This window comes from Haliotis rubra, unplaced genomic scaffold (assembly GCF_003918875.1).
Source record: "Haliotis rubra isolate DU_JTF1 unplaced genomic scaffold, ASM391887v1 Scf136, whole genome shotgun sequence".
NCBI lineage: Eukaryota > Metazoa > Mollusca > Gastropoda > Lepetellida > Haliotidae > Haliotis > Haliotis rubra.
Window position 1 is genome coordinate 564,089 of NW_025765292.1, and position 25,238 is coordinate 589,326.

Here is a 25,238-nt window from a genome sequence, read left to right on the forward strand (position 1 = left end):
TTTTGTGCTACTTACCCAACAACTTATTGTGCCTCCACATGGTCCTCTGCTGGCGGTTGAGATGTCAAGGGTGCATCTTAAAACATGTTTTATTCAAAACCCTCAAGGGCATCCAGCTGTTTTATGATCTACATATATTAAAATTATAAAATCAGCAATAAAATACCGTGGGACCTAAAATGCAAGGTTAGGACTGAAAATTGGAAATATGGTGGATGATAAGAATCATGACCAGTAACAATCCTGAGTTCTGATTGGTCCACTATAACGGTATCATATGCACATTAAACCCAGCCTGGTACACGGAGTATGCTGCGTACCCCGGGAACCAGGCTGCATTAGGCCGTGCTTTATAATTTACTTAGAACCGATATTTTTCTTACATAAAGAAATTATATATTGGAAACTACATTTGTGTGTAATTATTTCACAAACCCGATCGAGGGTGAAGTCCAAATTAATACCGTTTTCGGGCAAACAAACGTTGTGAAATAGTAATCACTGCGTTAAACCGTCAATTTTGGAGTTTCAAATCCTTATTCGAACCCTACAGATGCGGGAATGCGCATCCTGTTCGTCTACTTACTAGGATTTCACGGGATCCATAACGGATTCCCATGACTGACGTAGGTATATTGCAATGAACACACAAACACAGACAGGCTATCACATCACTCGAGGCCACAGATACTGCTGTTTATATTAGGCCCACCTAAATCGATGTGAAAGCTGAATGAGTCACAGGAAAATCGTGTTCTCCTGTGCTTACATCAGAATTGATAATCCTGAACACATTCGTGAATACTTTTTTTATTCAAACTTTGAATTTTAACTGAAATCGAATAATATTGACATACAAAATTGCCCCTCATATTCACGTGATATTTTGTTTCTGCGGGACTGTGAAGATGTCTGCCCCCAACGAGGAAACACATGAGAGGCCTAAGGTCGGGGTAGGCGTGTTTGTGACAAGCCAGAACCACCCTGGATGCGTTTTGCTCGGCATCAGACAAGGCTCCACGGGGGAAGGAACGTATGCGGTGCCAGGTGGACACTTGGAATTCGGGTGAGTGCGGAGATGGTGTATGTAGCACTGTGTTACCGCCAGGGCAAGACATTCGCCCTGTCCCAGTTGCGGTCGGGGTTTGCTAGGTTATAGTGCCAGTCTCAAGTCAGCGCGGGATTTCAAGCTCTTCACAGGGATAGCCCATTCGCGGAGCTCCACTGTATTTGATTTCACTGCGCTTCTGTTCGCGGAGGGGATAAAATTTCCTGCGCGGGAACTGGTGGTCGAAGGGAGATAACTCTGATTATAAACGTCAGAAGGGTGTATATTGTAATATCAAATCGCATCGTCTGTCATGCCCAAAGTAATCATTGCAACACATGTCCCTACATTCTTCTCCTATGGCTAGATGTTTTCCCAGAATACACTCTTCATCTACCACCATACGTACTCCCGCGTGATATTGCTAGAACATTGCTAACAGCGGCGTCAGCCACTTAGGAGATAAACGTACTGTGTTGGAAAATCAGAGGTATATAACGAAATTATAATAGCTCTAAATTTGATTTAAAACCGAACTCGTAGCATGAGGTTTTAAATAAAAAAATTAAAATCTCTGATTTTCCAACACAGTAGGTTTATCTTCATTCTACCATAACTGCGCTATTAAGATTAAAAATACATACTGAGTTGGAAACTCAGAGGTATATAACGTGATTATATATATACCTCTGAATGAGTTGAGTTGGGCTTGACGTCACATCGGCATTATTCCAGCCATATAGTGACGAGATCAAGTTTCCATTTATACCTCTGAATGACTTTGAATAACCAATCACAATCCAGTATTTACTGAAGTCATGGTAGAATCCCTATTTACAAGTCATCCACTTGAATTTGTTGTTTGTGACGATAGTAAACATGTAAACCGCGGATCTGATAGCAGCTAAACAATTTTATTAATGTTATGCATTCAATATCAACGCAGATCCATGTGGATCAACTGCTCTGTGAATCATTCAGGCAATCAATATCAGGTGTTGGAAGCTCGAAATGTGTTTGTTAACTGTTTTTCGTTCCAACGAGTATGTTACACATGTAATTAAGTTTTAAGCGAATTTACAGTGTTTTTTTAAACACCATTTACCCCCAATACTGTTCATTCTCATCAGAGGCGCCCCTGACACCATGCAAGGTAGGAGGCTCCAACTGATGATCGATGGATATACGGCAGTATAGTACACACTTGTATCTTCTCAGTGAGTCGTGGGAGAAGTGCGGTGCGAGAGAGGTGCTGGAGGAGACGGGGCTGTCTCTGAAGGGGGTGCGTTACTGCACCGTAGTCAACGGAGTGAAGAGAGAAGAGAATTACCACTACATAACGCTGTTCGTCAGGGGGAGAGGTGGACCTCAGCTACAAGGCGGAACCAGAAAACACGGAGCCAACAAAATGTCTAGGTGAGGTTTCTGAATCCGAGATATTCCATATTTTTCTTCCCGTCATAGATGTGTTCCAAGCGCATATATATACACAGACATGCATGTATTAGATTCTTGACCAACTTGTTGCATGTAAATACATTTATTTGAATACTTTTGAATTGTAATTTACAGGTTGGGAATGGGTGGAATGGGACAAGTTTCCTCCCTTAGAAAACCTCTTCTGTCCTCTGCGAGTGCTCCGAGACCAAAACTACAATTTATTCCAAGAAAGCTGATTTTCAGACACAGTGGCCCACCAGACAGAAATCCGCTGAAGTTTAGTCTCGGTTCGACATATGAAGCAAGCCCAAAGAATATAGGAGTTATTTGATGCCGTTTGTGATTTTTTAAATAAAACTACCGACTGTACCTCCTGTCGATAACTTGTTTGTGGTAAGATGTACCATGGTTGTTTTAGGTCCGTGGATTTTCGAAAATGTAACATGAAATGAGGACAACGACTGTTTATATCATGCTTACGGTAACACAGCTATGAGTTCTTAACTCAACCACAGTTAGCCACAGTTAGCCTGACCAAATCGTCAACAATTTGGCTGAATTTTGCGAGAGGGGATAGTGACAACGTGGATCAAAGCCCTTCACTATTCACGCCTACATCGGTAGGGACAGATGTTCTACCAAACAGTCTGGTAACACTCTCCGACACTGGAATACAACCTGCCCTGGTGGCCTCACTTACTGATGCTTCACTGAGTGGTTACAGAAGACGCCATTCGTATGAACAGCCTGCATGGATATAACCTATGACCACATAGTTTAAAAGATGTTCCTAGATAAATCCTAGCCTAAGGTAATAAGGACTCGTATCTTAGACACTTTTCAGTAAGACAAAAACTTCTACTCTACATTGTTCTGTAGATTGCCATGATTAATGTTATAAGGTAAACATGTCATATTGGAATAACTTTAAGCAAACACTTCAATTTATACTCATTAAGATTTAGCTCAGAGTAAGTGCGTCAATTGTGATATCATAATCAACCAAGCATCCAGTAAATGTGTCAACAAGATTAGTGTCACTTCTGTTAGGATTAGCAGAATAAAGTACTCCCCTCAGTCTGGTCATTTCATTTTTTTATAGGCGACACCCCATTTCGTATTGCATCAATTTAAAAATTAGGGGTCGGCGCTGTTTTGAGGATGAATGGAATTTTATTATTGCATAAGAAATACAGCATTTGCTGTGTACTAAAGTTTTAGATTTTTCTAGCAATGGCAAAGTGAGGTTGATTACATTTACGGATGCAAATAAATCAAGTGCGTGCTTATAATATAATAGGTCACTAGACATCACATTGTCCCATGACATGATGATAAATATCGAGGTAAAAAAACCCACAGAAATAGGATCAAATTGGATCAGTCTTCCACGCATCAGAAAATCTGAAAAAGCTTACACTGCTGGAATACTTTATTACAATCAGACTAGAACTACCGGGAATATTTTCAAACGGCATCTGATGGGCATCCACCTTTCTTATTGTCTCATTGTTAAGGCTGAAGATATTCTGTCATGGTAGACAGCTGAGCAGTGCGTCACGGTCAAGGGAGAGGTGCTGCCCACGTGGCAGCCAGACGACGTTATAAAATACTTGGCGCAAACACGAGTCACTCTTAATTTCATCAGTTATGAATTTCCACAGTAAATGGGCGCAGCAGCCTATTCAGGTCAAAACTAGGTCCTTCACAATCCTACTATAATGAACTGGCACTTTGGCATTGTTGCCCTCTCATTACTGGGGTAATCTTTCTAACAAATGCGGTGTTCTACTGTTTGAAAAGAAAACTAAAACCTAAGAAGTAACAAACTCTTGACATTTTTAAGAATGACTAAACCAATTTTGACATATTATAAACAATGGTGTACTTTGGGTATTCAGTTACTCATAAGTCCAATATGCTCTTCAGAAAACCATTAAAACAGAAAAAGAAATGTTATTCAGAATATGGCCTTATAGATATGCAGACGCATAAACAAAAATAACAAGCGAGGGGGTGTTGTTTTAAAAATATAGTCCCCGTGCAGATGAATACACTTGTTCCATCTCTTTTCCACGTCAACATTCGAGATAATTGTATATTTTATTCATTATTTATAGTTGTTCCCCGTGGTAAATCATTGACGTGTTGTCCCAGAGGAAGTTTGTCAGAATTTTCTGTGTTGATCTATTCGCAGTACATTTCTAGAATTTTGAAACTCTAAGTGTGATACACGTGTTATCGCCTGTCTCCTGCCGCAACTGAAATGTTGATAACCTCCGATTACACTTGATCAACAGGGTATTAGATGTGGAGACCCATGTGCCCATCCATATACTCACGCAGGATTCAAGGAACCCATCGGACACAAATCTGTAATAGAGAAGTTCATTAAGGACTGACCCATCCCAGCAGACTTTGGTCTCCTTCAACTCGTGGAATCGACCTATTTATGTACGGATTTGTGGACGGCATTAATGTTTTCCCTTTGTGTCGACAAGGCTTGTGTTAGGTCGACAAGGATCCTGCAGGCAAGTGTAACGCATTAGCATTAATTGTGAAACTCATCGGCCAAGAAGACCCTTCTCTACTGACGCTCCGTCCGCTGCAAGATTGTCTTCACCACTCATGACGTCGACGTTCTGACGTTAGGATTGGCTGTGTGGATGTTGGGATTGGCTGTGTGGATGGATGCTCAGACGACATCGAGGGGATGTACCATCTGCAAGACTTACTGTCTGAAACCAGTGGACTGCATTTGATGTCCACAGCCGGAGGTTTGAACTGATGAACTGTCCTTACTTCAAATACCTTCACGGCGGCACTTATGAAAACATGTGGTTATCCAGATGAATATCTAATATAGAAAAGAGCTAACGGTATCATGTTAAGTCGTCCCGGCGCTGGAGTGTTGTAGTTTTGGGTCGTTCATGAAAAGAACTGTTTGTTTGGCAAGATGCTGTGAAATAAAACCTGTTTTTGTAAAAAGAAAACTATTTTATATTCACCTGTTCTGAGTTTTTACCACGAAACGGATGGTGTTTTTTTTTCAAATGGTCGCTCCATTCATATCACTTGCAAGATTCGCACATTGAAAATGATGATCTACCTACATGCTGTACATGTGGACATCATCGTGGTGTGAAGGTCACAAATACCTGCCCCACGCGTTCGTCAGCATTATTCACATGTTGATTATGTATTTGACATGTTTCAGAACTTCAACTTCAAAAGGCACATGTTATTATGTCGTGGATATTCACTTTCATATTTTAATTGCTTTATTTGAATCAGTTAAACTGTTTATGAAGAAGAAACAAATCAACAAAATGGAGCGTACGTGTCTGTTTTAACATACCCGTGAAGATCCAGTCCAGAATTGATCCTTATCAACCCATGCTTGTTGTAAGAGGCAACTCACAGGATCGGATTTTCAAGTTCTCTGACTTGGTTGACACATGTCATCGTATCCCACTTGCGTAGATCAATACTCATACTGTTGATCTCCGGATTTCTGATCCAGACTCGATTATTTACAAACAACTACCATATAGCTGGTATAGTGCTGAGTAGGGCGTTAAACAACACCAACAACAACGCCAACAAACAAATACACACACACACACCAAAGGTAAGGCAGTGAGTTTAGTTTGAGGATGAACAATGTGATTATTTTGTTATCCCATACCAACCCGGACAGCAAATGGAAAAAGGGTTTCCCTGAAACCTCTCGCATACCAAAACTGAAAGGAACAACGCTCTCTTTTAACGCCTACGGACTCCGGAGCAACGCATAAACAGAACAAAGTGAAGTCGGACCCAATACGCCAAAGCAAGACATGACCAGCGAGCAGCACAACCCTCGTTTCAGTTTTGATGTACAGTTTTACTGTACAACCAAAACCACTACATCTGCAAATAAAATGGGATGCCACCAGAACAACGCAACATGTAACACTGTGAACCTTGTCCAGGCCAATCTGAACTCTATCAAGACTCGGACGGCAACCATGATGAATCCAACAATTCAGCAGATCAACAACAACCTCGTTTCACTAGAGACATATCCGTCTAAAGGAAGATCCAAACGAGCTATTCTTGGATTCATTGGAAGGTTTTCCAAATCACTCTTCGGAACTGACACAATGGACGACGTCAGTGTGATAGCCTGACACATTAATGCATTCACACATAGAGACCTGAAAGTAGCCAACACCCACAAAAGTTTCTCTACCCACTTTTCGTCATATATGACAGCAATGGACCACAGGTTTAAGAATGCTCTCTGTGGCATCAAACCATGAAGCTATTAGACAAGCCACTAAGATCATAACACATTCATCCACATCAGTTTCAACCCATCAAATTCAACAGGCATCACTCATTGAATATAATTTACAAGAATTCAAATTCGGAATTCAATCTTTGGTAATTGGTGAGTTATCCCCCCTTCTGATTAGTCCTGATTTGCTCTCTACAACATGTCACCACATTCAGAAGCTCTCACAAAAGGAATGTGTTGGGTTATCTCTGTTGGAGAAGAATCAGAATCCTAATTTCTGTTATGAACATGGAAATTTAATGTTTGTTCGCACCATATCTGACAAACTCTATCTTACTATCAACTTTCCTGTTGCTTCATCATGTTATACCTTTAAACATTTTCACATTAATTCATACCCTGCCCCAATCAATGCAACTTCAAAACAAGCCACGCAACTATAAGACTTTGCGCCACATGTAGAAATCTCTACATGTGAGAAATAGTTTACAATGTTATCAGAAACCGTCTAACACAATGTTATGGTCACGAGATATTACACTGTCCATTCGGCACCCTTGAAGAGCAACATCTTCGTGGTGGGTGCTGGGTAACACCAATAGCTGTTCGCCCCTGTGTGGACCCGGGGTCAAATAGGTCCTTACTACCCTATTGCTGGTCGCAAGAGGCGACCAAACTAGGCAACCCATTTGCCGTGGGTTGCGTCTCTGTGTCGGCAGAGGAAGGGGAGTCCAACACACCACTTTGACCCTAACTTCGCCAAGACGGGTGGTAGAATAAGCCCGATTCTACCAATCGGCTGCTCACGCCTTGCCCTGTGAATGGAATGTTTACACAAAATTTGGTATTAAAAAACACTTTTGGACATGTTGAAAATGTTAACTGATATTCTGCCAAAACCAAATAGACTTGCAGACCTATGCACAGAAGGCGGTGGCTCATGGCCCAATCTGGTGATGCTCACCTCCGATTTCTGTACGTCTCCAATTGATTGGCATGGACCGAACCATCGTGACCTTAAATCTAATCTTTTATGTCAAATTCGCTGGGGTATATTTCCCCCTTTTCCTCGGTCTTTGCAGCTTGGAGATCCGCTGCAGTATAAGATTGTCACTGTTGACACTCCATGGTGGGTGGGGAGAGGGGGTACCGAACCACATTCCTTACGGCATGGCTTCCCAACTCCCCGGTTCAAAACAAAGACATATGGATTCTGACAATTTCTCGTCTGACGAGAGTATGCCCATTCGACCTGATTACTGGCCACGTCTTTTAATCATTGAAGCTTGTGACAACCTTTGCAACTGAACCGATTTGCAGTCTCTGCAGTCGCTGGTTGGTTGCTAATGTCACAAAGCTCCGATCCGGTTCTCTTCTTGTAGAATGTGCTCGGAGGCGTTGTACGTGACAGAGCTTGATGCCTGTCTGACATGACTGATGAACAAATTGTCCAGGAACTCTCCAAGCAGTCAGTCACAGACGTAAAACGATCCCCTATCATGAAGAACATCGTGTTGATCTCAGCTACTTCATCTTCAAAACCAAAAGTTAAAACTTCTGAATCACAAACACCAAAGCCAGAAACAGAAACTGTAAAAAGGAAAGAACAGAAACTACAGAGCTTGAGCAATTACCAAATCCCAAACCCCAAACCAAAGGCCACATCTCCTCTAGAGGTCCCTATCGAGGTCCATAACTCCTTTGGTCCTCTCGATATGGAGGTCACGCCATCTCCTCCTGACACCAATAGGAGTACTTCAAATGCTTCCTCACGTTCACGTGACATACCACCGGTGGAAGCACCATGAATCCACAAAACATGATTCAGTGGAATTGCAGAGGACTTAAGAATAATTTAAATGAACTACAGTTACTGATCCAAGACTTTAAACCATCTGCGTTTTGTTTCCAAGAAACCTACCTACAAAGGACTGATCAATTTGACATACGTCGGTACAGTTCCTACCATTTCTTTTCTCCTCCCGGTGTTAAGACTTCGGGAGGCACTTCTATCCTGGTGCGGCAAGGCATCCTCCATAGCCCTCTACAAGCCCTTAAGGTTTTGATAAATATAATTAGAAATATCCATATCCTGGGGGACATATCATATAAATCATTCTTTAAAATATTTGATGTTAAAGTACGCCCAATACTCTTATATGGATCAGAAATATGGGGTTTGAATAATTATGAATCTATAGAAAAAGTCCATTTATATGCATGCAAAAAATATCTCGGTGTGAAATCTAGCACGTGTAGCACTATGGTATACGGCGAGTGTGGTAGATGTCCATTATACATATATTCTACTATTAAGTTATAAAGTACTGGTTACGATTGTTAACTATGCCATGTCATAGATTTCCCAAAGAAGTGTTATAATATGATGATAGTATATGATAAAAATGGGAAAAGAATTGATTACCTAATGTAAGGGAATTTTTATTTAAAACGGGATATGGTTATGTTTGGAATAATGAAAACGCCCAACCAGAAAAAATTCTTTTATTATGTCACTGACCCAAAGAATGAAGGACATCTATCAACAAAAATGGCTTGAATCTATCCATCTTTCCTCTAAATGTCTGTATTATAAACATTGCAAATCTGAACTATGCCAAGAATATTATTCAGCAAAAATCACTGTAAAGAAATTCCGTGTAGCTTTATCCCGTTTTCGATGCTCATCACACGACTTGTTTGTTGAAACTGGGCGTTACATAGGATTTGCAACCTCTGTAACGTTAATGCTGTAGAAGACGAATACCATTTCTTTTTATCTGCCCGCCTATGAAAACCTTAGAAAGAAATATTTAACATCCTACTATTATACCCATCCAAATGAAATAAAAATGACTATATTATTACAAATGAAAATACTATTGAATTACAGAACCTGTCAATGTATATCTATTTTGCATTTATACATAGAAAATCGGCTTTAAATTTGAAATCTGTAAATATTTGACATGTGCGTTTCTGCTGCTCAGTTGTAAACATTGTGTATATAAATGTACTATAGGCCTGTGGACTTTAAGTACCGAATAAAGATTGATGACATAGCCCTGTTCCACCAACCTACAAACTGTTGCTGTCCACATGACAGGGTTTACACTATGTTCACTCTATTTTCTTCCTTCCTCAACTGTCCGCCTATCAGATCTTCAGAACTTGTATGATCAACTCCCGAAACCCTGCATAATCATGGGCGACTTGAATGGCCATAACTCCCTATGGGGAGTACCGATACAAACAACGAGGGAAAGGTCCTTGAAGATATTCTCTCAAATAATGATCTATGCATCTTCAACGATGGTTCGAACACTTATATCCATCCTGCCACAGGAACACAATCTGCTCTCGATCTCTCACTTACGGATTCAAATATTTTAAATGAGTTTGAATGGTTGGTGCATGATTACCTTTGTGGAAGTGACCACTTCCCAACTCCTATCAATCCCGCAGATGAACCACCATCAACAAGATGGAATTTTACTGAGGCCAACTCGCCATTATTCCGAACTTAAAACTCTGAGAAACTTAAACCTGACGATTTCAGGAATGTTCCTTATACCATAAAGCTATATTTTCAAACCTCTTAAATACAATTGGAGACAAAACCATTCCTCAGTCCTCTGGAAACCATTACATACACAAACCATGGTTTGATACAAACTGTAAACAAACTGTAAAAAATTGGAAGAAGGCGGAAAAATACTTCCGAAAACATCCTACCGTGCATAATCTGAATGCAGTTAAAATGACAAATGCCAGGGCAAGACGTACCTTTAAACAAACTAAACGCTGGTCATAGAGGAAATATGTATCCAAACTCAATTCCTGCACACCCATGTCCAAGGTGTGGAACATGATTCAAAAGATTGAGGGCAAAGGATCAGGATCTGGTATTCGCCATCTCAAAGATGGTGACTCTCTTTTAACAAATAAATCTGACATTGCAAACAGACTGGGCAAAACTTTGGCAAACCACTCATCATCAAATTACAACCCTCAGTTCCAGAGGTACCAAACCCAACAAGAAAAGAAACCGGTCAGTATTAACTCTGACAATGGGGGGGATCACAATGAAGCTTTCTGTACTTTTTTCACTTACGTTTTGAACAGCGTCTGTTTTTGTGGATGATTTCAATATTCCAATCCGAAAGACAGCTACCTCTCAGTCTTAATAAAATACAAAAATGGGCCAATAAAAATGGCTTTAAGTATTCGAAATCCAAAACAAATTGTATTCACTTTTGTCGTAAATACAAAACACACAAAGATCCAGACCTATCTTTAGATGGTACTCCCATCAAGGTAGTAGAAGAGGCCAAATTCCTGGGACTCATATTCGACCACTATCTTACACTCTTACCACACATAAAATACTTGAAAACAAAGTGCCTGAAGGCTATTGACTTGCTGAAAGTCGTTTTAGATCGGGAGGGAATCAAACTACCTTCCTTCACTTGTACAGATCATTAATTCACTCTAAACTTGATTATGGTGGATAATGACATCAGAGATAAAAAGCAGAACAGAGCCGTTCTCTGGGTCCATGTATTTTATTAATACTGAAGATGGTAGACCGAAACATAAAACAAAAACATTCAATATACAGGGTAACATCATGGATGGTTGATCTAAGGACCCCTGGAAGTTGTGTAGAGTCACTCAGTGATGCTGTTGAGGTTTCCACTTCTAATGACTCTAGTCTGGCTGTCTCTGGAGAATGCTATGACTTGCGGCTGAGAGAATCTGCATTCTTGATTGAGACCTATGCCTTTGTAAGGTTGAATTGAGCCAGTTCACCTACCCATCTCATCTCAGTTGCTCCAAGTTTTGCTGTTGTCTGGATGTAGCTGAGTGGGTCATTGTCTGTGAACACGAAGCACTCTGTTCCAAGCAATAGATCTCTGTACTTCTCCGTCACAGCCCATTTGAGTGCAAGCAGTTCCAACTTCATGCTGCTGTAGTTCTCCATGTTCTTCTCATTCGGACGAAGGGAACGACTAGCATAGCTCAGGACTACTTTACCCTGTTCTTGCTCTTGTGACAGTACAGCTCCGAGTCCTGCATTGCTGGCATCTACCTCCAGAATGTACGGTTTGGTGAAATCTGGAAAACCTAGAATCGGCGCAGAGGTTAGCTTTGTCTTCAACTCCTCAAAGGCTTTGTCGCATGACTCGTCCCATGAAGACATTCCAAGTCTTTGAGGCCTACCCTTCCTCTTTCCCTTCTTGCTAGTGTTCGTGCCTTGAAACAGAGCATGTAAAGGATCAGCAATCTTGGCGAAGTCTTGTACAAACCGCCTGTAGTACCCTGCTAGTCCAAATAATCCTCATAACTGGGTTTCTGTCCTTGGCGTCTCCCAGTCTAGTACTGCTTTCACCGTGTCCCTATCTGGTAGTACACCCTCCTGAGAAATCTGGTGACCAAGGTACCGCAACTTCTGCTTGAAAAGTTGACACCTCTCAGGTCGAACTTTCAGGTTGTATGATGCTAGACTTGTGAGAACCATGTCCAGTCGCTGGATAACTACCTCTTCGGCGGATCCAAAAACTAAGATGTCGTCCATGAAAACTATCAGGGTTTGGAAGTTCTGGTCACCGAAGACTTTGTCCATCAATCTCATGAATATTCCAGGTGCTCCAGTCAGTCCAAAAGGCATCCTTGTATATTCATACAGTTCTCCGTGCCTACCCGGAATGACATCTTCTCAATGTCCTTCTCTGCCACGGGGGTCTGATGAAATCCATGTGCCAACTATCCATTGCTCTTCCTTACCAAGACGGCCGGTGATATGTAGGGACTTGATGACTCACGAATAATCCCAGAATCCAAACTTTTGGCAATGTACTGTCTAACTTCCTCCCATAGTTGTGGTGGAATTCTTTCGGTGAGGGTCTCGCACTGGAATCTCATTAGTTGTTACAATCCTGTGTTCCACTGCATCGCTGAAGACAGATTGGTGCTTTATGATCATGTGGGTCAGATTCCTTTTAGCCTCTTGACTGATGTTGGTCCCAAAATCCATCTTCCCCATGTGATCCACTCCAAGCTGCCTCTTCACTAAGTCTTGCGATACGTGCTGGATTTCAACTTCTTGAGAATTTAGTTCCACAATCTGGTATCTTGGTTCAAGGAGAGCTTTCTTGAGCTGGGCAACAGGAGTCCGTGGCTTGAGATATACATCACTGTCGCTGAAGTTTGCAACTTGTACTGGGACCGTTCCTGTCTGAGTTACCCTGACATACGAGGGTCCAAGAGTCAATCCGTTAGGAAGGTGTTCAGTGTCTCCATCTAGTTTCTGTATGAGAGCTTGGTAGGACTTTGTAGCCTTGCGAACACTTCCTTCGATGACTCTGATGGTCCTTGCTGGTATCAGTACTGGAGCAGGTGCTGCAACTCTGACTCGTCCCATATCTTCTCTTTGACGGTCGGCACCCCTTGTACAGGGCTAGGATCTGTCTCCAATCTACAGGGAAAGGTCTTGTCTTAGCATGCTCTTGGATGTCCCTAAAGATGTTCGAGCCTAACACTCCGGGTACTCTTTCCTTCCTTTCTCTAGTAGTCTCATCTTGTGAATCTTTCGCAATTAAAAATCCTAATCTTTTTAATTCCAGGCCGAAAAAATATTTACTGAGAGCTCGATATAGCCCAGGATGGGAATCTCCTCTCCATTTGCCGCCTTGCACGTCCAACCAGTCTCTTCCCTGGAAGTTCCGATTGAAGAAGGACTCTGTTATGTTTGACACTTGGGCTTCCGTGTCAACGAGGCATCTAACTTCTGTATCGTTCAAGGTAACAACTGTCTCTGGGCAGGTTCCCACCGCCCTATGTAAGACTGAGCCTATATCCAGCTCTCCTGTAGTGTGGCTCTCCACTATAGGTTCGAACAGTTTCCCTTCTCCCTGTAGGTCTTTCTCTGGGGACAGTTCCTCTTCAAGTGATCTGGAGAGCTACAGATCCAATATCTAATAGGTTTCTTGTCTTCCTTGATGCTGCCACTGGGTCTGATGGCATTCCCCTGGCTCAGAGCCTTCAGCAGCCTGTCGATCTGCTCCCACTGTTGGTTGATGAGTGACTGTTGTTGCCTGACCATTGACTCCTCTGACTTGACAGCGGCAGCTTCCTGGGCTTGAACTGGTTTGGGCTTGAGTGTCTGATCCATGTTCTTTCTCATGGAAGGATCCAGTTCAGAAATTCGGTTGAAACGTTCCACCATGTTGAGGGAGCAGGTGACAAGATCCTCTCGTCCTTGTCTCAAGGAATAAAATCTTTCCTGGAGGAGGGGTAGCTGGTCTCCATCCCCAACGATTCTTGTCAGGACCTTAAAGATCTCTTCTGGCTGGCCTTTCGAGAAGGTCTCCATGCCCTTGAATTTCTTGTCGGGCCCTCCCTGCCAGGTTGTTTATGATGACAGCAGCGGTATCTGAAGGATTCAGGCGCCTGGATTCAGCGTGGCTCCTGATGTCCGAAATCCACTCTGCCAGGGTGGGGTCACCCGCCCTCTCTGCTCTTTTCCTGAAACGGTCCAGCTTTCTCCCTGTGACTATCATGACTGGATTTTTCGACTCCTCTTGCTGGTTCCTAATCCAGACCTCCTGCTCCTTAATTCTCTTTCGGAGCCTTTCCAACTCAGAAGAGAGTTCCTCCACCTTGTCAACTCCCTCATTAACTTCCTGGTCTATCACCAGGCATCCTTAACTCAAGACCCTAAGATCTAACCTGAAGGAATCTTTAAGGGAAAGAAACAGGAAAATACCCAAACAACATTTAACAAAATTAAAGCATTATCTAAATCTTAAGCTTAATCTTCTACTGCTGATACCCGTCGGTCTTCATCTTTCTGGTCCCGGCAGCAGCGACATCCTGCAGTCCTGTGTCCTGTCAGGCTAGCAGTTGAGGGTCAATACGTCGAGGCTGATCCCACTTCTGATACCATGTAAAAAGCAGAACAGAACCGTTCTCTGGGTCCATGTATTTTATTAATACTGAAGACGGTAGACCCCCAACTATCTTGGCTACATCTGTCCACAACCGGACGGGGCTTCCTCGCCTAGTAGGATGCGATCGTACATAAGTTGGCTAAATAGAGCTGGACAAAAACAATGCGCTCTGTGGTTAAACAACGTGCAGCTTGGCTGGCTGGCTAAAACAAAGGGCCTGCCTTGGGCGCGAGATGAAGCTATTAGAGGAGCATGTCGGGTAACCTCAAAGTAATTAATTACGGCCTGTTATTATTCTTTTGTGAATGTGTGGAAAATAAAAGGGATCTTAAGCAATGACCTCCAGAACAGATATGAAAATATAGGAAAGGTGACATAAGAAATAACCTCTTAATCAGGAATGTTTACAGAGGTTTTCCGAGCCCTGGCGGAGTTTGCCGAAGATAATGTGAGTAAAGACGTGTGACTGATGGCACTTTACACATATTTGCCGCAAATCAGCTTTAAAACTAATTTGACATCCAGACAAGAGTTGTAAAACAACCCGTAATTAAGCTGAGGTACTTATCCTGTCACGGTCACATGACTACCAGTCCAAGAAAACCACAATCAGCTTGTCCAGTCAGTTACTAAAAATATTAGTAAAAATACCTGACCAAAATCGTAATTGAAAGACCTAGTATATGTTTTGACCAATCGCAAAAGAATGCCAATATTGATCAGTGGTGTTTAGACTATAAGAAGAGGTCAGTGATTTCCTACCAAAAATTGGCCCAGCCAGAAGCCGACGTTAAACACTCAAACCGTCGTCGTCGCCAATCAACATTCTGACCTCACAATAAATATTGAAACATCTCCTTGACTGATCATTGACTTACAGAATTCTCCAATCTATTTTAAGGATAAAAGATTGTTATCCCATAACAACCCGGGTAACAGTATCACTTTTCAACTGATGAAAAATGGCTACACTCAGATATAGTTTTAATAACTACTTTAATAAACAGTGATTTGATGTATTTTTCTGTTCCGTTTTGATAAATATTTCGACTCAGGTAGTAAGAAGAGTAGATAGTACGACCCTTGTGTTTATTATCAAAACTGAGTAATAAATACACTTATTTCGGGAAGAGGATCGTTCATATAAATTGATGTATATAACGGATGATAAGAATCCTGATGACCAGTAACAATCCTGAGTTCTGATTTGTCCACCAGCGGTAATCATATGCACATGTGAACCCAGCCTGGTATGTTGCTGGAGTATGCTGCGTACCCCGGGAACCAGGCTGCATTAGGCTGTGCTTTACACGGAGTAGTTTGCTTAGAATCGATAGTTTTCTTATATACCGAAATTATATATTAAATTATTATTAACCCGATCGAGGGTGAAGTCCAAATTAGGCTAATACTGATTTTGCACAAACAAACGTGAAATAGCAATCTATTCCACTCTCACCAAAGATCTCGCGTAATCCCCCATAATCATGCATCATGAATTTAGATAAACCAGAGACCATACACCTATATATGTACTAGTATATGGTCTCTGGATAAACCCACTGCCTTATACTGTCAATTTTGAGGTTTCAAATTCCTATTCGAACCATAGGCCAACAGGTATCTGTGGAATTACGCATCCTGTTATTCTACTCACTAGTTGTTCACAGGATTCATAACGGATAAAAGCTTATAGATTGACGAATGTTGCAATGAAGTCAAAAACACACACAGGCTATCACATTACTTGAGGCCACAGATACTGCTGGTTATTATTTTTTATACCCGAGTCGACTTGAAAGCTGAACGAGTCACAGGTAAATCGTGTTCTCATGTGCCTACATTAGGATCGATAATCCTGTACACATTCGTGAACACATTTATTCAAACTTTGAATTTTAAATGAAATGGAATAATATTCACATAATAAAATGGCCCACATATTCATGCGTTATTTCTTTCTGCGGGACTGAGAAAATGTCTGCCCCCAACGAGGAAACACATGAGAGGCCTAGGGTCGGGGTAGGCGTGTTTGTGACAAGTCAGAACCACCCTGGATGCGTTTTGCTCGGCATCAGACAAGGCTCCACGGGGGTGGGAACGTATGCGACACCAGGTGGACACTTGGAATTCGGGTGAGTGTGTAGGTGGTATAGCTATAGCTCTGTTATTATGTGTGACGGCTAAGGCTTTCACCATGTCCCAGGTGCGGTCGGGGTTTGCGGAGCTGGGTTGTGGCACCAGTCTACTGCAGTCAGCGCGGGATTTCAAGCTCTACACAGGGTAGCCCATTTGCGGAGCTCCACTCCATATAGATTACGCTGCCTCTGCGTTTGCGGGGAGTGTAGCCAGATCGTCTGATTTCTTAATACCCACATTGTCTAATTACTGGTCAGCTCAGATTGCCTAATCTGTGTCATCGCTGACCAATGACGCTCTCCTGGAGTATAGGTCCGCCCTGGGTGTTTAAAACCAACACTGCTTCTATGTGCCAGCTTGAGTGTAAGAGTAAGAGCATGGCAAGAGTGTAGTAACCTGATGTTACATGAACCTGATGAAGGAGTGATAAGGAAACGAGTGTTTTATGGATGTCAACCTGATGTTACCGTGAATGAACCTGATGAAGGAAACTCTAGTAAATATATACTCCGCAAACGTTGTGTTCACCTCATAATTTAAAGAAGTCGACATCCATAAAAAAATCTCCTTTCAATTCCTGCAGAATATAAGTATATACAGATAGATAGATGAAATATCAGCAGAACATATCCCAAACAGTTGTCGATAACAGAAAAGTGTCGAAACAAAGTACATTTTCCTATTTTACTGACTTGAGGAAAGCGTTTGACAATGTCAACCGTGAGTGTTTATGGTATAAACTTTACAAGGCTGGAGTAACAGGGAGGATGTATACAATGATTATGGCTCTGTATGAAGATGTTCAGTGAGAGTGAACAATGACATAACTCCATTATTCAAGATTAATAATGGTGTTAAACGGCCCTGCTCCCAGTCTCCAACCCTGTTTTCATTGTACGTAAGTGAGTGACATGGCGGAAGATACCCCTTATTATTATTCCGGATGCTCACTGCATTACTTGCTCCCTGTGAAAGTTCCCTACAATAGATGCCGGATAAAGTACATGACTGGTGCCAAAAATGGAGATAGCAGATAAATACGGAAAAAACTAAACCTCTTCATTTCAGAAATAGGAATGTTTATATTACCAGTTCCAAGTTTTTATGTGGACCTCTGGACATTCATGTAACAGTTAAATACAGATATTTGGGACTTTGGTTAAATGAATATTTGGACATGGCATTTACTGTTAAAGAACTTTCCACGTCAGCTAGCAGGGCCCTGTCATAATATTCAGTCTATTAAAGTGTATGGAGGCTGGTGAAATGGCCCATAGTACATGTGAGGTGAGGTGAAATTGGGTTTTACGTCGTGTTCGAGAATATTTCGCTCATATGACGACCTGCATGCGTGTGTATGTGTATGTGCGGCTGCTTGTACTCACCCCAGACTTGCTGGTTTTATAGTGCTAGCCCACTGAGATACCATGCCGCAGTGAAGCATGAATACCCCACTCAGAGACATTATACTGACTCCGAGCCGACCAGTCCTTGTTGTACCCATTAATGCCGAGCGCCAGGCAGGGACCAACACGTACCATATTTAAACGTCTTTGGTATGACGTGGTCGGGGATCGAACCCGCGACCTTCTGCTCTCCGGCGGACGCTCTAACCACTACACCACGGAGGCGGTCCATAGTATATGTACATTTACAAGACTGTAAAATGTATTAGGCAATGTGGAGCTGACCAGTAATTAGACAACTTGTATGAAGCTGTTGTTACCTGTTCTTCTATACGGAGCAGCCATCAGGGGACTGACAGAGCTTGGCTGCATTAACTCAGCACAAAACCGATCCTGCCGTTTCTTTCTTGGTGTACCTAAATCTACATCTGGATGTGCCCTAAGAGGCGAAATGGGATGGAAGAGTTGCCTTAATAAGCAAAGAAATTGAAGTACTTCAGATTTCTTCAAGACATACTCAACTGAATAGGAATGTGCTAAATTGTGTTCTTTCCTGGTCTCAGGGGCGGTGGGGTAGCCTAATGGTTAATGCGTTGGCTCGTCACGCCGAAGACCCGGGTTCGAATCCCCACATGGGTACAATGTGTGAAGCCCATTTCTGGTGTCCCCGCCGTGATGTTGCTGGAATATTGCTGGAAGCGGCGTATAACCAAACTCAGTCAGTCAGTCAGTCAGTCTTTCCTGGTCTCGTGCTGGAAGGAAGTCTTGGGTGTCACGAGTTATCTCCCCTTGTTCACAAACTCGCATTCACCCTGGACTTGATCAGCGGGGATAGTGTGACATATTCCAACAAAATAACTGAACAGCAATTAGTAAGGATTGATGATGAATTGTTGTTTAAAGATCTGTGGAGCAATACAAATCTTACAAAAAGGAAATAAACTGAAGGACACATCGCACATTTAAGGAAGATAGATCACCAGAGATATATCTTTGATGCTCAATGTCGAGATAGAAAAGAAAAGTGTTAGCTAAATTCTGATGCGGCACTCTACCTTCTCACCATAGAAACCGGATGCTATATAGCAGAGCTGTAACCCCACTGGATGAGCGCCTCTGTCGGTTCTTGTGATGTGATCGAGGACGACACACATTTTCTGATACACTGCCCCACTTACGACCATATTAGATATGAACTTTTGAAAGATAATTCCATGATGCCGTATTTTACAAACCTCACTTCACCAGAAGAACTTATCTTCTTAGTGCAAATGACGTAATCTTGTAAGTTAATCTGTAATCTACTATTTTAATTGTATGTTATTTTTCATTGTTTTTAAAAATATCTTTTGTACATATGTAATGTTAGTTATTTTTATGGTTTCGTATCATTTTATATAGAAATACATCTATTTGCATGACTGGATGAATGAACGATGCATGGTGAATTCTTCACATAGCGTATGCATGTGACTGTGAGTTTAGTCGAATTGGGAAATATACTGAACCGCAAAAGAAACGCAAGTTACTATTTTCAAAACACACGTTCCAAATGCATTCCTTTAGGACAACAAAGTATACCATTATAGAACTAAGCATCTGAAGATGGTTTTGCCTTTGTTGCCGCTGATTCTTGACCATATCGCCCAAACGCAATCATTTTCATGTTTTTTCGTGTTTTTGCATGAAGTTTTTGTGTTTCACACAAAAAATGCGTGCATTTCACTCCAGTTTGAAGCTTTATAAGGCAGGTCATTCAAAAAACACCATAGAATACAAAATTGACTGTGACAACGCGGAGAAAACATGCCACGTCTAACTGAACAGCAACGATGAATCGCCGTTGGAATGTTGCAGACCGGATCCACACCAACTAAAGTGGCCAGGCACTTCAGATGTCACGTGACAACAATCACAAGACTATCCGCAAGGTATCGTCAAACCGGTAATGTTCCAGACCGACCACGTTCAGGACGTCCCAGGGTAACAACGCCAGCGCAAGATCGTCACATCCGGGTTACTCATCTGCGTAACCGACAGCAACGAGCAACACAGACAGCTGCAACCATTCAAGGGCCACAACGTCACATCTCTGCAGACACTGTTCGTCGTCGTCTGAGGGCAGCAGGGATCAGATGTCGCCGTCCTTACGTCGGACCGATTCTGACGCAACGTCACCGCCAAAATCGTTTACAGTGGGCGCAACAACACCAGCGTTGGCGACGTCAACAATGGCAACAAGTGTTGTTTTCTGATGAGTCCAGATTCAACTTGTCCCACGCCGATGGCCGATTACGTGTATGGAGACGACGTAATGAACGTTACGCCAACTGTTGTGGAAGACTCATGGTATGGGGTGGCTTCAGCTACCACCACAGAACACGTTTACACGTGTTTCGTCAACGTGTGACTGCTGTAGTCTACAGAGACCAGGTCTTTCAACACCACGTTGTACCGCTCTTCCAGGCCCAACCTCAGCTCCAGACGTTCCAGCAGGACAATGCTCGTTCTCACACTGCACGGGTCTCTATGGACTTCCTCTGAGGGAACAACATTGCTGTACTGCCCTGGCCCTCTCTGTCCCCGGATATGGCACCAATCGAGCATGTGTGGGATGAAATTGGTAGACGGATACAGACAGCCGCTCAACCTCAAAACCTTAGAGATTTGGAAGCCATATTGGTCAGGGAATGGAATCAAATTCCCAAGAGACGGTACTTCAGACACTTGTTGACTCGATGAGACGTCGTTGTGCTGCCTGCATTGCAGCCAATGGTGGTCACACGCGCTACTGATTGACACACTGTTTCGTGACATTTTTGGTGTGTGAGGGGTGGAGTGATAACATATGCTTTACAGTAAACTTGAGTGTTGTTTTCACCCAGAGATCACGACTCATTTCTTCAACAATCACTTGTCTGTTGTTTTTCGTAGTGTTAAGATTGTTTGATCCACAGATTCAGAAATATTGACATTTCTAAATCAACTTGCGTTTCTTTGCGGTTCAGTATATGTCTGATTTACGTGAAAGGTGTGAGAGGGCCTAACAGTTAAGTATAATGCGAGGGTGAGTGGTGGGGTGTGTTATAGGGGGTTATGGTAGGTGGTACTTGAGGGTGAATGTACGCGGTGTGCTGATGAACTGGCCAACCTTAGGCGACATGCTGACGAAGTTCCTGAGGACCATCTGCTATTTTCCAAGTTTAGACAGCATGAGGTCACGTATGGACAGACAGAAGAACAGGCCACCATGACGACCAGATCAGCAGTTCACTTGGAAGAAGGCTGGACAAGAACAGTTTCTGATTGCCTATCATGGAGTAGATGACACACTCTTATCTTAGCCACAAGAGAGAACTTAGAACATTGTGCAATGCGGACGTCATGTATGCTGACGGAATATTCTTTTCATCACCTCGTTTGTTTCTATAAACATTCCCCATTAATGAATCATTTTGCCAGTGATGGACACCGGACTAATAACTACCTAGAAGGCTGGCACATTAAGCTGAACTCCCTTACATCATGCCATCCAAATGTGTATAACGTTATATACCTGGTGGAGAGTGAACAGTCTGTGACAGAGGTGAAGTTGACACAGCAAAATGGACATCAGCGTGAACCAAGAAGGAAGAGAAAGTACATCGCCACTGACGCACTGTTAATAAGGGCTATACGCTATAAAGATAGATTGAGTGCTGGTACTATCTCAGTCATGAACTAGGCTGACCTGGCTGCTCACAAGCTTGGTGAATGGAACTTACTGATGTGCAGGTGGAAATAGCATTGATCAGTCAGAGACATTGAGAGACACGTCTAAATCTCTAAATGACACTGACCATTGATTAACTTGATAGTTGTTACAGCATATGGATTAAAATACGTGTTTTGCTTAAATATTGGAATTATGCATCAGACTACTTGGATACAAATATCTGATATGTATGGTCTTGTCATCCCTTCATTCTGTAAAAGGGACTGTTCCATCTCCCCACATTACCTATTTATAAAACTCGCCAAAGCACGACATACGCATATCACCTAATTGTACTTCTTACTTGTGGGGAGAAATTCGGTGATCTGGGAGGACACCGTGCGTGGAGGTGATGAAGGTTCCTGCGTGGGAACTGGTGACCCAAGGCAGTTAACCCTCTTTAAGAAGTCCCTCCGTAGGTCAAATACCAACTGATTCGTGGGTTCTTTTAAGTGCACAGGATTGTGTACTGTACACTAGGGGTTGTGACAACACTGAAAGAGTCTGCACACAAAGTTGACTCCAAGGTTTTACACCCGGTCACAGGTGGGTCTCGATCCCGACACCTCAACCTCGCTGGATCACTAGCCTTGCGCCTTAGCCAGCTCGCCCACCGCACACCCCCTTTGTTTGACGATAGTGAACATGCAAACAAATTCATTTTTTTAAAATCAATATTTACGCAAATTCGTGTGGATCAACTGTGGGTCGACAGTATAGTACACACTTGTATCTTCTCAGTGAGTCGTGGGAGGAGTGCGGCGCGAGAGAGGTGCTGGAGGAGACGGGGCTGTCACTGAAGGGGGTGCGTTACTGCACCGTAGTCAACGCGTTGAAAAGAGAAGAGAATTACCACTACATTACGCTGTTCGTCAGGGGAGAGGTGGACCTCAGCTACAAGGCGGAACCAGAAAACATGGAACCAACAAAATGTCTGGGTGAGTTTTCTGAATCCGAGATATTCCATATTTTTCTTGTCGTCATTGACGTTCCAAGCGCATATATATACACAGACATCCTTGTATTAGATTCTTGACCAACTTGCTGCATGTAAATAAATTTATTTGAATACTTTTGAATTGTAATTTACAGGTTGGGAATGGGTGGAATGGGACAAGTTTCCTCCCTTAGAAAACCTCTTCTGTCCTCTGCGAGTGCTCCGAAACCAAAACTACAATTTATTCCAAGAAAGCTGATTTTCAGGCACAGTGGCCCACCAGACAGAAATCCGCTGAAGTTTAGTCTCCGTTCCACCTATGAAGTACGAGGGGCGTCCCAAAAGTAGTCGGCCTAACTATATTCTCGATGTCCAATGTTAGAAAGCTTCCATTGTATTTTGAAGGAATCAGTAGCAAAGCCATATCCAGAATTTCACATATGTGGGTAATGTGGTTAACGAGATATTAGTCATCACAACACATTGGGGTATAATATTTCTTTCAGAATTGTAGAAAGTGAAAAACGATCTGTCATTTTGTACCACTTGGATAACGGTATGCCCCTTGTCATAATATCATATAAAATATGTTCAATATAGTATTGGATGACTTCTCGTCATAATCAACATTCAAAGATTTGGATAGCTTTATTTTATATTTAGACGGGGCTGTTTGTAAAGGACACCCCCGTATTAATCTTTCAAAAACATTGTGTCCAGATATTCAACTGACACTGTTTACAATATATTGAGTGCTGGCACTTGTGCGACCATTCAGTATTTAGTTTGAACCCTTGGCATCATGTATGAATAAGTGAAAACATTAGAATGAGTTATGTCCTTATGATTACGTCATCTGAAGGGGGTTGGGTAGTGTCTCCAAAACCAGCTCTTTCAATAAACATCATGGAGGGAGTCACTTTAAGCGACTGTAGTTTCAAATTGCATTTTCATGCACTTAAATATCTACATTTTATTCTAGAGGACTTCTGCCTATCTCAAACACACAAAATGTTTCTTGCATATTTTGTTTCCTGAAGTTTCTGATGGATTTATTGCAGATTTGTGCGTTTTTGGGGGGTACCAAGATAAAGAGTCAAACAAAAATCGGTTGGAATAGATACTCCACCATAGTCTGGTAACAATCTCAGTGACTGGAATACACACTGCCCGGGTGGCTTTGAGGGTGGACTCATTTGCTGGTGCTTCAGTGAAGCCGCTCTGAGATACTTCCATCGGCTTTGTCCTTAATGGTTACAGTAGACGCCATTCCCAAGGTAGCTCACTCCCATCATCACACATCTTGCTCTCAATCTGTCGCATTCAGTGACACGTGTTTGCTGATGTTGAACATAAAACCATAATGCCAGGGGTTAATAAGTCTTGATTATCCGCCTTAACAGATTCCACCCTGAACGATAGCATTGAAAATTATATGAATGGATCATACTGTGGAAGCGGCAGTGGCTGAGCGGGTTAGGCAGCTGACTTTGTGTGCTGACGATTTGGTGCCTGACTCTGAGGGTGTGGGTTCGAATCCCGAATGGGACTCAACCCAATAAAAGTACTAGAATCTGTACTTTACTAAGAAAGTGTAATCCCAAATATAACATATGTTACATTTGACCACTTTCTAAATGACGTGTATTCATGCCAGTGTTTACGCTAGATGGCCTGTTAATGGGGTCAACACCTCTACCGACCTTGGCGACAATGAGTTAAAACGCAGGGGTGATCATCTGATATACAAGTTCAGGGTTTGGTTAGTGAGTGAATGTTGATTGACGCCACATTGTTGCTACATACGGTGGTATAGATGATAAGATCTGTGTCAAACCAGTGCTTGATAGCATGAAAAACCCTCCATCACCCTACAAACATTCATTTCTGATGGTTTGGTATCCCCAATTTCTTGACTGACATTGCGAGAGTACCCGGGTTTGTTGGCAGGAGGACAGTCCATCTGACACTGGGTGATGCAGAAAGTTGCAGTGTTGGGGAGTGGACACATTTTCCTTAATGTCCTTGGTGGGTTCAACTAGGCAGCACTTCCCATTCGCTGTCATAATCAAATCAATGCCTTTCAATAATTAAATACGAAAAAAGTGAGTCTAAATAAAGTTTGGACTTCAAACTCCAGATTTATCAATATTTGCCTCAAAACCAACATGTAACGAGAAAATGAACAATAACTTAAATAAAGTCTTATGTACAACCTGCTTTTGTCACTAAATTCTGTTATCAGTATGCTTAACACAGAAAAAGCTCATCATCCTGGAC

The 25,238-nt window shown here is 42.3% G+C and overlaps 1 protein-coding gene across 1 annotated transcript; it reads left to right on the forward strand.

Annotated features, from left to right (window-relative positions):
• Positions 1 to 781: 781 nt before the first annotated feature.
• Positions 782 to 23,337, forward strand: LOC124268092. Its single transcript, XM_046703110.1, is given in 8 exon segments — positions 782 to 1,066; positions 2,267 to 2,402; positions 2,404 to 2,464; positions 2,621 to 2,719; positions 15,121 to 15,170; positions 16,697 to 16,857; positions 22,763 to 22,959; positions 23,114 to 23,337. Coding segments are annotated over 8 exon segments (966 nt in total). The 5' UTR covers positions 782 to 908; the 3' UTR covers positions 23,218 to 23,337.
• Positions 23,338 to 25,238: the final 1,901 nt, after the last annotated feature.